The 15,510-nt window shown below is 60.8% G+C and overlaps 1 protein-coding gene across 1 annotated transcript in view; it reads left to right on the plus strand.

The window, feature by feature from the left end:
* Positions 1–15,510, plus strand: part of LOC121276109 (dynactin subunit 1-like) — a gene marked incomplete at its 3' end in the record, with an annotated part of 249,284 nt that overhangs the window by 88,949 nt on the left and 144,825 nt on the right. Inside the window, exons 6-8 of the mRNA XM_041184072.1 lie at positions 2,032–2,236; positions 5,363–5,441; positions 11,148–11,307. Of these exons, the coding sequence (XP_041040006.1) occupies positions 2,032–2,236; positions 5,363–5,441; positions 11,148–11,307 (444 nt within the window). The remainder of the gene's footprint in view (positions 1–2,031; positions 2,237–5,362; positions 5,442–11,147; positions 11,308–15,510) is intronic.

The raw sequence follows: 15,510 nt of genomic DNA on the forward strand, positions 1-15,510 counted from the left end.
GTTTCATTACTGTGGTCGATGTGCGGACTGTGTTTCATTACTGGGGTCGATGTGCGGACTGTGTTTCATTACTAGGGTGGATGTGCGGACTGTTTCATTACTGCGGTGGACGTGCGGACTGTGTCTCATTACTGGGGTCGATGTGCGGACTGTGTTTCATTACTGGGGTGGACGTGCGGAATGTGTCTCATTACTGGGGTCGATGTGCGTACTGTGTTTCATTACCGGGGTGGACGTGCGGACTGTGTCTCATTACTGGGGTGGACGTGCGGACTGTGTTTCATTACTGGTGTGGACGTGCGGACTGTGTTTCATTACTGGGTTTTTTTGTTAATTGTTTATGGGTTGAGGGCACCACTGGCTAGGCCCAGCATTTATTGTCCTTGTTCGGAGGGCATTTAAGGATCAACCAGTTTTCTGTGCACCTGGACTCACATGTAGACCAGACCAGGTAAGGATGACAGATTTCCTTCCCTAAAGGGCATTAGTGAACCAGATGGGTTTTTACGACAATCGACAATGGTTTCATGGTCATCTTTAGACTTTTAATTCCAGACTTTTATTCAATTCAAATTCCACCATCGGCCATGGTGGGATTTGAACCCAGGGTCCCACAGCATTACCCTGGGTCTCTGGAATACTAGCCCAGTGACAATACCCCACCACCTCCCCCTCAATGCGGCATGCAGACTGCATTTACTTACTGGGGTCAGTATGTGAACTTTGTTTAATTACTGGGTTTGGTGTGTAGACTGTGTTTAATTATTGGGGTCGGTGGTGGGACTGTTACTGGAGTTGGTATGTGGACTCTGTTTTAATACTGGGGTAATTTTGCGGCTTGTGTTTAATTACTGGGGTTCCTGCTGGGACTGTTTAATTACTGGGGTTCCTGCTGGGACTGTGTTTAATTACCGGGGTTCCTGCTGGGCCTGTGTTTAAATACCGGGGTTCCTGCTGGGCCTGTGTTTAATTACCGGGGTTACTGCTGGGACTGTGTTTAATTACCGGGGTTCCTGCTGGGACTGTTTAATTACTGGGGTTCCTGCTGGGACTGTGTTTAATTACCGGGGTTCCTGCTGGGACTGTTTAATTACTGGGGTTCCTGCTGGGACTGTGTTTAATTACCGGGGCCGCTGCTGGGACTGTTTAATTACCGGGGCCGCTGCTGGGACTGTGTTTAATTACCGGGGCCGCTGCTAGGACTGTGTTTAATTACCGGGGCCGCTGCTGGGACTGTGTTTAATTACCGGGGCCACTGCTGGGTCTGTGTTTAATTACCGGGGTTCCTGCTGGGACTGTGTTTAATTACCAGGGTTCCTGCTGGGACCGTGTTTAATTACCGGGGCCGCTGCTGGGACTGTGTTTAATTACCGGAGCCGTTGCTGGGACCGTGTTTAATTACCAGGGTTCCTGCTGGGACTGTGTTTAATTACCGGGGCCGCTGCTGGGACTGTGTTTAATTACCAGGGGTCCTGCTGGGACTGTGTTTAATTACCGGGGTTCCTGCTGGGACTGTGTTTAATTACCGGGGTTCCTGCTGGGACTGTGTTTAATTACCGGGGTTCCTGCTGGGACCGTGTTTAATTACCGGAGCCGCTGCTGGGACTGTGTTTAATTACCAGGGTTCCTGCTGGGACTGTGTTTAATTACCAGGGTTCCTGCTGGGACTGTGTTTAATTACCGGGGCCGCTGCTGGGACTGTGTTTAATTACCGGGGCCACTGCTGGGACTGTGTTTGATTACCGGGGCCGCTGCTGGGACTGTGTTTAATTACCGGGGCCGCTGCTGGGACTGTGTTTGATTGCTGGGGTCCCTGCTCCGACTGCGTTTAACAGTGTGAAAGGGTTGTACTGAGGCTGTGTTTATTTACTCTCGTTATACTGGACCTGTGCTTAGTTATGTATTTTTCTTGGAACTGTGATTAGTTACAGGGGTTGGTTATGAGGATGTATTTAATTGCTCAGGTTTGTATTGTGGCTGTGTTTCATTGATGAGAATGTGTCTGAGCTGTGTTTCCTCCTGACTGTTTAGGAAGCAAAGGATGCTCTTGAAGCCCGAGACCATTACATGGAGGAGATGGCTGATACAGCCGATGCCATTGAGATGGCGACTCTTGACAAAGAGATGGCAGAGGAGCGAGCAGAATCTCTCCAACAAGAAGTGGATAGTCTGAAGGAGAAGGTCGAGGAGTTAACGATGGACCTCGAGATCCTGAAGCATGAGATTGAAGAGAAAGGTGATGCAGAACTTGAGTATTGCTGGTAAAAGATATTTTATCACAGCGTTTTATCTTACACCTGTCAGGACAATCACAACAATACCAACGTTAGGGGAAGCAACATATTTATACTGTATGAGAAGAGAGTGCTGATTGGTTGGCAAATGGACTCTGGTGGAGGCGTTGTCATGGAGAATGCACCAGTTGATGGTGGCTGACAGTTAATCGCCAAACATTGTTTGAAATTTAAACCAGGCAGCTTGACTTTGGTCAGGACATCGCCCTGAGGAATGAGTCAGTGAATGGCTGTCACTTATTTTCTTTAGCTGAAACAGGTGCAATGTGTGTACGTGTTCTTTCTGTCTGCAGAGAACAGGGCCCCGTGTATTAATATATGTAACTTCCAGTACACACAAGCACCACACTGTGAGCCCAACTGAAAATCTTACATTGATTGTCAGCGCAATTCTTAGCACACTGGGGGTTATTTAGTAAATGTTGTCTAATTGCAGAATCACATCTAACATTGGACACTGATTTTGGTTTTGCAAGCATGGGCTGGTTGGGTATGGTCTGTACTTTGCCCGTTGTGAACAGTGGTTGGGGCATGCTGTTTGGCCCAAACTGCCAGGCTAGGGAATGTACAGCCTACATACCTAGCATTATACTGGCACTGAAACTCATACCACATTACTCATTTGTGTGATAGACAGAACTTGTTTTTAGCTGGATGGCAGCATCCTGTTAACAGAGAATACCGCTCGTGTTGCTACGTTACAGTGTGAAACAGCTAGTTTCACCTGTTGCTCATAGTTTTGAGCTACCTTGCCCTTCCAGGATAATCGGAGGTAGACTGGGCACTTTTCAGGGCCAGAAGTAGATGCAGTACAAATTGCTGTTTGCTTTACATTTGGTATTCTTGGGAATTGTCCTGATGGGTGCAGCACAGAAGGAGGGCCATTCAGCCCATCGTGTCTGCGCAGCTCATCAGCAGCTTCCACAAAAAATGTTTCTTTTTTACAGCAATATCCAAGAAAGGTGAAAATTAGTGGAAGTGAGTTTCATTGGTACAGCTTTTACATTCTGAAATGACCAGCGACCAACCCAGGATTCTGGGTCCATGCTGATAGTGTCACAGGGCTTCAAACTCAGTTCCTGGGGTCCTACTGTGATTGAGACTGACTGAGGGAGTGCTGCACTGTCAGAGGGTCAGTACTGAGGGAGTGCTGCACTGTCGGAGGGTCAGTACTGAGGGATTGCTGCACTGTCGGAGGGTCAGTACTGAGGGGGTGCCGCACTGTCAGAGGGTCAGTACTGAGGGAGTGCCGCACTGTCAGAGGGTCAGTACTGAGGGAGTGCCGCACTGTTGGAGGGTCAGTACTGAGGGATTGTTGCACTGTTGGAGGGTCAATACTGAGGGAGTGCTGCACTGTCGGAGGGTCAGTACCTGAGGGAGTGCTGCACTGTCAGGGTCAGTACTGAGGGAGTGCTGCACTGTCAGAGTGTCAATACTGAGGGCTTTCTCTATGGAATGGGAAAGATGGGAATGTGTAACTCTTTTAAAGCCAATCAAATAATCCAAATGAGGGATAAAATAAAACGTCGCCCCTAATTCAGGTCAGCTGTAAAACCAAGGACAAAGTTTAAAAGAAACTTACCAACATTAAATTAAAAGGTGATTAAGAGGGTCAATAAAACACCCAGTCCCCACGGTGCCCACCAGGCACAATGGCCACGAGGGTACCTGCAGACACCCCCTGCTCCCTCTCCAGGGACACCCGCCCGTGAAGGTAGCTGCAGGAGAGGGGCAGACACTCAGGTCTGACAACCCCCTCGAACACCCGCTGCCTGGACCCCCTCAGGCACTGGGTGTCCGTAGATCAGGAGCGTGGGGCTGAAGTGTAAACAGAACAGTATTAAAATGTTTATTGAATAACTGAAAAGGGAGTGCAGCCTACCACAGCCTAAATAAACGTGGTCCACGGACTCCACAAGACCACACAAAGGGGCAGGTGTCCTGGGAGTCTGTGAAGCTACACATTCTGATTGTAGGGGACTGCTCAGTGCAACCCCCTCCAGCCCAGGTCCCCGATGGAAAGCAGGAGGACACCTCCCCCAACAGGGACCTCCGCCGCCGGAGGGTAACAGGGCAGCCAGGGTGTGTCCGGGCAGTGGGCGAGGAAGTGAAGGGTGTGCAGCAGCAGCCAGTACAAGAAACTCCCTCTGCCCCGTGATAACGGACACAGAGGGCATTTCCCCGAGGCAACTCATACTGTGGGGCACTGGCTCTCGAGGGGGCGCTGGGGGCTTGGGGCCAATGTGGAATTCTGTCCGGACAGGGGTACGCTCAGACAGAAAACCACCGCACGCCTGGGTCACCTCGAGACCCAGTATAACGTCGGGGCCAAGCACGACTGTCCTCAGGTCTGGAACGGCATCGGCCGCGAGCCAGACACTCACAGACACGCCAACTCCTGCGGGAGCATCCAGCCCACTACCCCCCCCCCACCCAGCACGTCCCCGATCCTGTTCCTCTGGGAGCATCCAGCCCACGTCTCCTCCTCCCCCAGCACGTCCCCGATCCTGGTCACCCCTGCAGCCACAAACCCTCCTCTGAAAGGGACGGAGGGGTGGATTCCTGAGCAGGGCTCTCTGACGATAGCCGCTACTCCTGACGGGGGAGAGCTGCGTCGCGAGGCGATCACGTTCCAGACTTTGATCAGGTCCTGGTAAAAGACGGGCAACGCCTGCAAGGAGCCACCGAGGCCCGTCTGCTCTATAAACAGGAGCCGCACCTCGTAGTTCAGGCCGTGCACCTGACGGAAGAATTACATCAGGGCAACCATCTCAGAGGAGGCTCGATGTAAAGGTATCACTGCAGGGTCTGAAGGCAGCGCCTCACCACCCTCCCTAAGCGAGAGACTCACAACCTCAGCAGTCACCCAGCGCAGATTCTGTACCAGAAGAAGTCGACGGGTATTCTCTGGATCTTTGTGACAAAGTCCGGGGGAGGGGTCAAAGTGACCAGCCGATACCACAACATGGCGGCGATCGGCTGGTTTCTGACCAGAACTCGAGCCCGGAATGTCTCGGTGAACGGGAGGTTTGTCACCACAGTTATTAACAGTTGGTTTGTGTTCCCAGGAACTGATGGGGCTGCTTCCAGTTACCACGTCAAACAGCTGGAGGAACAGAATGCCCGGCTCAAGGAGGCTCTCGTCAGGTCAGTAATGGGAAGTTATAGGTGCCTGTCCCTCCCCGTCTATCTCTCGTTGTCTTTGTCTCCCTCTGTCTGACCGTCTCCCCCTGTCTGACCGACTCCTTCTGTCTCTCCCTCTGTCTCTCTCTCTCTCTCTGTGCTTCTCTCCCTCTCTGTTTCTCTCCCTCTCTGTCTCTCTCTCTCTTTGTCTCTGTTTCTCTCTCTCTCTCTGTTTCTCTCCCTCTCTGTTTCTCTCCCTCTCTGTCTCTCTCTCTCTTTGTCTCTGTTTCTCTCTCTCTCTGTTTCTCTCTGTCTCTGTCTCTCTGTCTCTGTTTCTCTCTGTCTCTGTTTCTCTCCCTCTCTGTTTCTCTTCCTCTCTGTGTCTCTCTCTCTCTGTTTCTCTCCCCCTCTGTCTCTCTCTCTCTCTGTCTCTGTTTCTCTCCCTCTCTGTTTCTCTCCCTTTCTGTGTCTCTCCCTCTCTCTGTCTCTCTCTCTCTGTCTCTCTCTCTCTGTCTCTGTTTCTCTCTCTCTCTGTTTCTCTCCCTCTCTGTCTCTGTTTCTCTCCCTCTCTGTCTCTCCCTCTCTCTCTGTCTCTGTTTCTCTCTCTCTCTCTTTCTCTCCCTCTCTGTTTCTCTCTCCCTCTATGTCTCTCTCTCTGTCTCTGTTTCTCTCCCTCTCTGTTTCTCTCCCTTTCTGTGTCTCTCCCTCTCTCTCTCTCTGTCTCTGTTTCTCTCTCTCTCTGTCTCTGTTTCTCTCTCTCTCTGTCTCTCCCTCTCTTTCTGTCTCTGTTTCTCTCTCTCTTTCTCTCCCTCTCTGTTTCTCTCTCCCTCTATGTCTCTCTCTCTCTCTGTCTCTCTCTCCCTCTGTCTCTGTCTCTCTCTCTCTCTCTGTGTCTCTCCCTCTCTGTGTCTCTCCCTCTCTGTGTCTCTCCCTCTCTGTGTCTCTCCATCTCTGTTTCTCTCCCTCTCTGTGTCTCTCCCTCTGTCTGTCTCTCTCTCTCTCTGTCTCCCGCTGTGTGTTCTTCTCCCTCTCTGTGTCTCTCCCTCTCTGTCTCTCTGTCTCTCTCTCTGTTTCTTTCTCCCTCTGTTTCTCTCTCCCTCTGTCTCTCTCTCTCTGTCTCTCCCTCTCTGTCTCTCTCTCTCTGTGTTTCTCTCTCCCTCTGTCTCTCTCTCTCTGTGTGTGTCTCTCTCTCTCTTTCACTCCCTCTGTCTCTGTCTCTCTTTCTCTCTCTGTCTGTCTCTCGCTTGCTCTCTCTCTCTCTCTCTCTCTCTCTCTCTGTCTGTCTGTCTGTGTCTGTTTATCGTTTGCTCTCTCTCTCTCTCTCTCTGTCTGTCTCTCTGTGTCTGTCTATCGTTTGCTCTCTCTCTCTCTCTCCCTCTGTCTCTGTGGGTTTATCTCTTGTTTCTCTTTCACTACAAAAACAGAATTACCTGGAAAAACTCAGCAGGTCTGGCAGCATCGGCGGAGAAGAAAAGAAGGGTCATGAGGACTCGAAACGTCAACTCTTTTCTTCTCCGCCGATGCTGCCAGACCTGCTGAGTTTTTCCAGGTAATTCTGTTTTTCTTTTGGATTTCCAGCATCCGCAGTTTTTTGTTTTTATCTCTTTTTTCTCTTTGTCTGACTGTCTCTCTTTCTAACTCACTCTTTGATGTTTCCCTCTGTCTTTTTTTCTCATTCATTGTCAGTATTTATTGCCGATTCTTAATTGCCCTTGAGAAGGTGGTGGTGAGGAGCCTTTTTCAACCACTGCCGCCCATCTGGGATGGATATACCTACAGTTTGTCCGGCTGTCTGTCCCTCACCCCCTCTCGCCCTCTCTCACCCCCTCTCACCCCCTCTCGCCCTCTCTCACCCCCTCTCACCCCCTCTCGCCCTCTCTCACCCCCTCTCACCCCCTCTTACCCCGACTCGCCCTCTCTCACCCCTTCTCGCCCCCTCTCGCCCTCTCTCACCCCGACTCGCCCTCTCTCACCCCCTCTCGCCCTCTCTCGCCCTCCCTCGCCCCCTCTCACCCTCTCTCGCCCCCTCTCACCCCCTCTCACCCCAACTCACCCCCTCTCACCCCCTCTCGCCCTCTCTCACCCCCTCTCACCCCCTCTCACCCCGACTCGCCCTCTCTCACCCCCTCTCGCCCCCTCTCGCTCCCTCTCGCCCTCTCTCACCCCCTCTCACCCCCTCTCTCCCTCTCTCGCCCCCTCTCGCCCCCTCTCGCCCCCTCTCGCCCCCTCTCGCCCCCTCTCGCCCCCTCTCGCCCCGACTCGCCCCCTCTCGCCCCCTCTCACCCCCTCTCGCCCTCTCTCACCCCCTCTCACCCCCTCTCACCCCGACTCACCCCCTCTCGCCCCCTCTCACCCCGACTCGCCCTCTCTCACCCCCTCTCACCCCCTCTCGCCCCCTCTCGCCCCCTCTCACCCCGACTCGCCCTCTCTCACCCCCTCTCGCCCCGACTCGCCCTCTCTCACCCCGACTCGCCCCCTCTCACCCTGACTCGCCCTCTCTCACCCCCTCTCGCCCCCTCTCACCCCGACTCGCCCACTCTCACCCCCTCTCACCCCCTCTCACCCCCTCTCACCCCCTCTCGCCCCCTCTCACCCCGACTCGCCCTCTCTCACCCCCTCTCGCCCCCTCTCACCCCGACTCACCCCTCTCGGCCCCTCTCGCCCTCTCTCACCCCCTCTCGCCCCCTCTCACCCCGACTCGCCCTCTCTCACCCCCTCTCACCCTCTCTCACCCCCTCTCACCCCGACTCGCCCTCTCTCACCCCCTCTCACCCCGACTCGCCCTCTCTCACCCCGACTCGCCCTCTCTCACCCCCTCTCACCCCCGCTCACCCCGACTTGCCCTCTCACCCCAACTCGCCCTCTCTCACCCCGACTCGCCCTCTCTCACCCCCTCTCACACTCTCTCACCCCCTCTCACCCCGACTCACCCCCTCTCGCTCCGACTCGCCCACTCTCACCCCGACTCGCCCTCTCTCACCCTCTCTCACCCCCTCTCACCCTCTCTCACCCCGACTCGCCCTCTCTCACCCCCTCTTGCCCTCTCTCACCCCGACTCACCCCCTCTCACCCCGACTCGCCCTCTCTCACCCCGACTCGCCCTCTCTCACCCCCTCTCGCCCTCTCTCACCCCGACTCGCCCTCTCTCACCCCCTCTCGCCCTCTCTCACCCCGACTCGCCCTCTCTCACCCCGACTCGCCCTCTCTCACCCCCTCTCGCCCCCTCTCACCCCCTCTCACCCCTCTCACCCCGACTCGCCCCCTCTCACCCCGACTCACTCCCTCTCGCCCTCTCTCACCCCCTCTCGCCCTCTCTCACCCCCTCTCACCCTCTCACCCCCTCTCACCCCCTCTCGCCCTCTCTCACCCCCTCTCGCCCTCTCTCACCCCGACTCGCCCTCTCTCACCCCGACTCGCCCTCTCTCACCCCCTCTCGCCCCCTCTCACCCCCTCTCACCCCTCTCACCCCTCTCACCCCGACTCGCCCCCTCTCACCCCGACTCACCCCCTCTCGCCCTCTCTCGCCCTCTCTCGCCCTCTCTCACCCCCTCTCACCCTCTCTCACCCCCTCTCACCCCCTCTCGCCCCCTCTCACCCCCTCTCACCCCCTCTCACCCCGACTCACCCCCTCTCGCCCCGACTCACCCCCTCTAACCCCGACTCGCCCTCTCTCACCCCCTCTCACCCTCTCTCACCCTCTCTCACCCCGACTCGCCCCGACTCGCCCCGACTCACCCCCTCTCGCCCCCTCTCGCCCTCTCTCACCCCGACCCGCCCTCTCTCACCCCGACCCGCCCTCTCTCACGCCGACTCGCCCTCTCTCCCCCCGACTCGCCCTCACTCACCCCGACTCGCCCTCTCTCACCCCCTCTCGCCCTCTCTCACCCCGACTCGCCCTCTCTCACCCCCTCTCACCCCCTCTCGCCCTCTCTCACCCCCTCTCACCCCGACTCGCCCTCTCTCACCCCGACTCGCCCCCTCTCGCCCTCTCTCACCCTCTCTCACCCCCTCTCACCCCGACTCGCCCTCTCTCACCCCGACTCGCCCCCTCTCGCTCCGACTCGCCCCCTCTCACCCCCTCTCGCCCCGACTCGCCCTCTCTCGGCCCCATCTCACCCCGACTCGCCCTCTCTCACCCCGACTCGCCCCCTCTCGCTCCGACTCGCCCCCTCTCACCCTCTCTCACCCCCTCTCACCCCCTCTCACCCCGACTCGCCCTCTCTCACCCCCTCTCACCCCGACTCACCCTTTCTCACCCCCTCTCACCCCCTCTCACCCCCTCTCACCCCGACTCACCCCCTCTCACCCCGACTCGCCCTCTCTCACCCCCTCTCACCCCTCTCACCCCTCTCACCCCCTCTCACCCCGACTCACCCCCTCTCACCCCCTCTCACCCCCTCTCACCCCGACTCACCCCGACTCACCCCCTCTCGCCCTCTCTCGCCCTCTCTCGCCCTCTCTCACCCCCTCTCGCCCCCTCTCGCCCCCTCTCACCCCGACCCACCCCCTCTCACCCCCTCTCGCCCCCACTCACCCCGACTCGCCCTCTCTCACCCCCTCTCGCCCCCTCTCGCCCCCTCTCATCCCGACTCACCCCCTCTCGCCCCCTCTCACCCCGACTCACCCTCTCTCACACCCTCTCGCCCCCTCTCGCCCCCTCTCATCCCGACTCACCCCCTCTCGCCCCCTCTCACCCCGACTCACCCCCTCTCACCCCGACTCGCCTTCTCTCACCCCCTCTCACCCCGACTCGCCCACTCTCACCCCGACTCGCCCTCTCTCACCCCGACTCGCCCCCTCTCGCACCGACTCGCCCCCTCTCACCCCCTCTCGCCCTCTCTTACCCCCTCTCGCCCCGACTCACCCTCTCTCACCCCGACTCACCCCGACTCGCCCTCTCTCGCCCCCTCTCGCCCTCTCTCACCCCGACTCGCCCTCTCTCACCCCCTCTCGCCCCGACTCGCCCTCTCTCACCCCGACTCGCCCTCTCTCACCCCCTCTCGCCCCGACTCGCCCTCTCTCACCCCGACTCGCCCCCTCTCACCCCGACTCGCCCTCTCTCACCCCGACTCGCCCTCTCTCACCCCCTCTCACCCCCTCTCACCCCCTCTCGCCCTCTCTCACCCCCTCTCACCCCCTCTCGCCCCGACTCGCCCTCTCTCACCCCGACTCGCCCTCTCTCACCCCCTCTCGCCCTCTCTCACCCTCTCTCACCCCCTCTCGCCCCGACTCGCCCTCTCTCACCCTCTCTCACCCCGACTCGCCCTCTCTCACCCTCTCTCACCCTGACTCGCCCTCTCTCACCCCCTCTCGCCCTCTCTCGCCCTCTCTCACCCCCTCTCGCCCCGACTCGCCCTCTCTCACCCTCTCTCACCCCGACTCGCCCTCTCTCACCCTCTCTCACCCCGACTCGCCCTCTCTCACCCCCTCTCACCCCCTCTCGCCCCGACTCGCCCTCTCTCACCCCGACTCGCCCTCTCTCACCCCCTCTCGCCCTCTCTCACCCTCTCTCACCCCCTCTCGCCCCGACTCGCCCTCTCTCACCCCGACTCGCCCTCTCTCACCCCGACTCGCCCTCTCTCACCCCCTCTCGCCCCGACTTGCCCTCTCTCACCCCGACTCGCCCCCACTGGCCCTCCCGGCCCCGTCATCCTCAGTCGGGTTTGGGATTGTCCGTTTTCCCTGTGGGGTTGTTTGTGCTGGTGTTAATTCTCTGTGATTCTTTACCAGAATGCGCGATCTGTCTGCCTCAGAGAAGCAGGAACACAGCAAGCTGCAGAAAGTGACGGAGAAGAAAAGCAGTGAACTGGATAGCCTGAGACAGCAGAGGGAGAAAATGCTCGAGGAGATGAAACAAGCTGAAAAGACCATCGACGAGTTGAAAGAGCAGGTGAGAGCGGGGAAGGGGGTCAGGATTGGGGCATAGAGACATCTCCAGAAAACTGCCCTGCTCCCCCACCCATCTGCCCCTCGCCTTGAATCCCCGTACCCTCCTCCACACTCCGTCACTCAACCCCAAACTCTCCCCACCATCACCCTGTCCCATCCCCCTCCCTCTCTCCCCCTCCCTCTCCCCCTCCCTCTCCCCCTCCCTCTCTCCCCCTCCCTCTCCCCCTCCCTCTCTCCCCCTCCCTCTCTCCCCCTCCCTCTCTCCCCCTCCCTCTCTCCCCCTCCCTCTCTCCCCCTCCCTCTCTCCCCCTCCCTCTCTCCCCCTCCCTCTCTCCCCCTCCCTCTCTCCCCCTCCCTCTCTCCTCCCTCCCTCTCTCCTCCCTCCCTCTCTCCCCCTCCCTCTCCCCCTCCCTCTCTCCTCTCCCCCTCTCTCCTCCCTCCTCTCTCCTCTCCCCCTCTCTCTCCCCTCCCGCTCTCCCCCTCCCTCTCCCCCTCCCTCTCTCCCCCTCCCTCTCCCCCTCCCTCTCTCCCCCTCCCTCTCTCCCCCTCCCTCTCTCCTCCCTCCCTCTCTCCTCCCTCCCTCTCTCCCCCTCCCTCTCTCCCCCTCCCTCTCCCCCTCCCTCTCTCCCCCTCCCTCTCCCCCTCCCTCTCTCCCCCTCCCTCTCTCCCCCTCCCTCTCTCCCCCTCCCTCTCTCCTCCCTCCCTCTCTCCTCCCTCCCTCTCTCTCCCTCCTGCTCTCTCCCCCATCTCTCCCCCTCCCTCTCTCTCCCTCCCTCTCCCCCTCCCTCCCTCTCTCCCCCTCCCTCTCTCCCCCTCCCTCCCTCTCTCCCCCTCCCTCTCTCCCCCTCCCTCTCTCCCCCCTCCCTCTCTCCCTCTCCCCCTCCCTCTCTCCCCCCTCCCTCTCTCCCTCTCCCTCTCCCTCTCTCCCCCTCCCTCTCTCCCCCTCCCTCTCTCCCCCTCCCTCTCTCCCCCCTCCCTCCCTCTCTCCTCCCTCCCTCCCTCTCTCCTCCCTCCCTCTCTCCCCCTCCCTCTCTCCCCCTCCCTCTCTCCCCCTCCCTCTCTCCTCCCTCCCTCTCTCTCTCCTCCCTCCCTCTCTCCCCCTCCCTCTCTCTCCCTCCCTCTCTCCTCCCTCCCTCTCTCCCTCTCCCTCTCTCCCCCTCCCTCTCTCCCCCTCCCTCTCTCCCCCTCCCTCTCTCCTCCCTCCCTCTCTCCCCCTCCCTCTCTCCCCCCTCCCTCTCTCCCTCTCCCTCTCCCTCTCTCCCCCTCCCTCCCTCTCTCCCCCTCCCTCTCTCCCCCTCCCTCCCTCTCTCCCCCTCCCTCTCTCCCCCTCCCTCTCTCCCCCCTCCCTCTCTCCCTCTCCCCCTCCCTCTCTCCCCCCTCCCTCTCTCCCTCTCCCTCTCCCTCTCTCTCCCCCTCCCTCTCTCCCCCTCCCTCTCTCCCCCCTCCCTCCCTCTCTCCTCCCTCCTCCTCTCTCCTCCCTCCCTCTCTCCCCCTCCCTCTCTCCCCCTCCCTCTCTCCCCCTCCCTCTCTCCCCCTCCCTCTCTCCCCCTCCCTCTCTCCCCCTCCCTCTCTCCTCCTCCCTCCCTCTCTCCTCCCTCCCTCTCTCCCCCTCCCTCTCTCCCCCTCCCTCTCTCCCCCTCCCTCTCTCCTCCCTCCCTCTCTCCCTCTCCCTCTCTCCCCCTCCCTCTCTCCTCCCTCCCTCTCTCCCCCTCCCTCTCTCCCCCTCCCTCTCTCCCCCTCCCTCTCTCCCCCTCCCTCTCTCCCCCTCCCTCTCTCCTCCCTCCCTCTCTCCCCCTCCCTCTCTCCCCCTCCCTCTCTCCCCCTCCCTCTCTCCCCCTCCCTCTCTCCCCCTCCCTCTCTCCCCCTCCCTCTCTCCCCCCTCCCTCCCTCTCTCCCCCTCCCTCTCTCCCCCTCCCTCCCTCTCTCCTCCCTCCCTCCCTCTCTCCTCCCTCCCTCTCTCCTCCCTCCCTCTCTCCCCCTCCCTCTCCCCTCCCTCCCTCTCCCCTCCCTCCCTCTCCCCTCCCTCCCTCTCCCCTTCCTCCCTCTCTCCTCCCTCCCTCTCTCCTCCCTCCCTCTCTCCTCCCTCCCTCTCTCCTCCCTCTCTCTCCCCCTCCCTCTCCCCCTCCCTCTCTCCCCCTCCCTCTCTCCCCCCTCCCTCTCTCCCCCCTCCCTCCCTCTCTCCCCTCCCTCTCTCCCCCTCCCTCTCTCCCCCTCCCTCTCTCCTCCTCCCTCTCTCCTCCCTCCCTCTCTCCCCCTCCCTCTCTCCCCCCTCCCTCTCTCCCCCTCCCTCCCTCTCTCCCCCCTCCCTCTCTCCTCCCTCCCTCTCTCCCCCCTCCCTCTCTCCCCCCTCCCTCTCTCCTCCCTCTCTCTCCCCCTCCCTCTCTCCCCTCCCTCTCTCCCCCCTCCCTCTCTCCCCCTCCCTCTCTCCCCCTCCCTCTCTCCCTCTCCCCCTCCCTCTCTCCCCCTCCCTCTCTCCTCCTCCCTCTCTCCTCCCTCCCTCTCTCCCCCCTCCCTCTCTCCCCCTCCCTCTCTCCCCCCTCCCTCTCTCCCCCTCCCTCTCTCCCCCTCCCTCTCTCTCCCCCTCCCTCTCTCCCTCTCCCCCTCCCTCTCTCCCCCTCCCTCTCTCCTCCTCCCTCTCTCCCCCCTCCCTCCCTCTCTCCCCCTCCCTCTCTCCCCCCTCCCTCTCTCCCCCCTCCCTCTCTCCCCCCTCCCTCCCTCTCTCCCCCTCCCTCTCTCCCCCCTCCCTCTCTCCCCCCTCCCTCCCTCTCTCCCCCTCCCTCTCTCCTCCCTCCCTCTCTCCTCCCTCCCTCTCTCCCCCTCCCTCTCTCCCCCTCCCTCTCTCCCTCTCCCCCTCCCTCTCTTTCTCTCCCTCTCTCCCCTCCCTCTCTCTAACTCTCCCCCTCCCTCTCTCCACCTCCCTCTCTCGCTCCCCCTCCCTCTCTCCCCCTCCCTCTCTCCCTCTCCCCCTCCCTCTCTCCCCCCTCCCTCTCTCCCCCTCCCTCTCTCCCCCTCCCTCTCTCCCCCTCCCTCTCTCCCCCTCCCTCTCTCCCCCTCCCTCTCTCTCCCTCTCCCCCTCCCTCTCTCCCCCTCCCTCTCTCCCCCCTCCCTCTCTCCCCCTCCCTCTCTCCCTCCCTCTCTCCTCCCTCCCTCTCTCCCCCCTCCCTCTCTCCCCCTCCCTCTCTCCCCCTCCCTCTCTCCCCTCCCTCTCTCCCCTCCCTCTCTCCCCCTCCCTCTCTCCCCCTCCCTCTCTCCCCCTCCCTCTCTCCCCTCCCTCTCTCCCCCCTCCCTCTCTCCCTCTCTCCCCCTCCCTCTCTCCCCCTCCCTCTCTCCCCCTCCCTCTCTCCCCCTCCCTCTCTCCCCCTCCCTCTCTCCCTCTCTCCCCCTCCTCTCTCTCCCCCTCCCTCTCCCCCTCCCTCTCTCCCCCTCCCTCTCTCCCCCCTCCCTCTCTCCCCCCTCCCTCTCTCCCCCTCCCTCTCTCCCCCTCCCTCTCTCCCTCTCTCCCCCTCCCTCTCTCCCCCCTCCCTCTCTCCCCCTCCCTCTCTCCCCCTCCCTCTCTCCCCCTCCCTCTCTCCTCTCTCCCCTCCCTCTCTCCCCCTCCCTCTCCCCCTCCCTCTCTCCCCCTCCCTCTCTCCCCCTCCCTCTCTCCCTCTCTCTCCCCCTCCCTCTCTCCTCCCTCTCTCCCCCTCACTCTCTCCCCCTCACTCTCTCCCTCCTCCCTCTCTCCCCCCTCCCTCTCTCCCTCTCACTCTCTCCCTCCTCCCTCTCTCCCTCCTCCCTCTCTCCCTCCTCCCTCTCTCCCCCTCACTCTCTCCCGCTCCCTCTCTCCCGCTCCCTCTCTCCCTCTCTCCCACTCCCTCTCTCCCACTCCCTCTCTCCTCCCTCTCTCTCCCCCTCCCTCTCTCCCCCTCCCTCTCTCCCCCCTCCCTCTCTCCCCCTCCCTCTCTCCCCCTCCCTCTCTCCCCCTCCCTCTCTCCCCCTCCCTCTCTCCTCCCTCCCTCTCTCCCCCCTCCCTCTCTCCTCCCTCCCTCTCTCCCCCCTCTCTCTCTCCCCCTCCCTCTCTCCCCCTCCCTCTCTCCCCCCTCCCTCTCTCCTCCCTCTCTCTCCCCCTCCCTCTCTCCCCCCTCCCTCTCTCCTCCCTCCCTCTCTCCTCCCTCTCTCTCCCCCTCCTCTCTCCCCCCTCCCTCTCTCCCCCTCCCTCTCTCCC

The sequence above is a fragment of the Carcharodon carcharias genome, chromosome 1, assembly GCF_017639515.1.
Source record: "Carcharodon carcharias isolate sCarCar2 chromosome 1, sCarCar2.pri, whole genome shotgun sequence".
In the NCBI taxonomy this organism is placed as follows: domain Eukaryota; kingdom Metazoa; phylum Chordata; class Chondrichthyes; order Lamniformes; family Lamnidae; genus Carcharodon; species Carcharodon carcharias.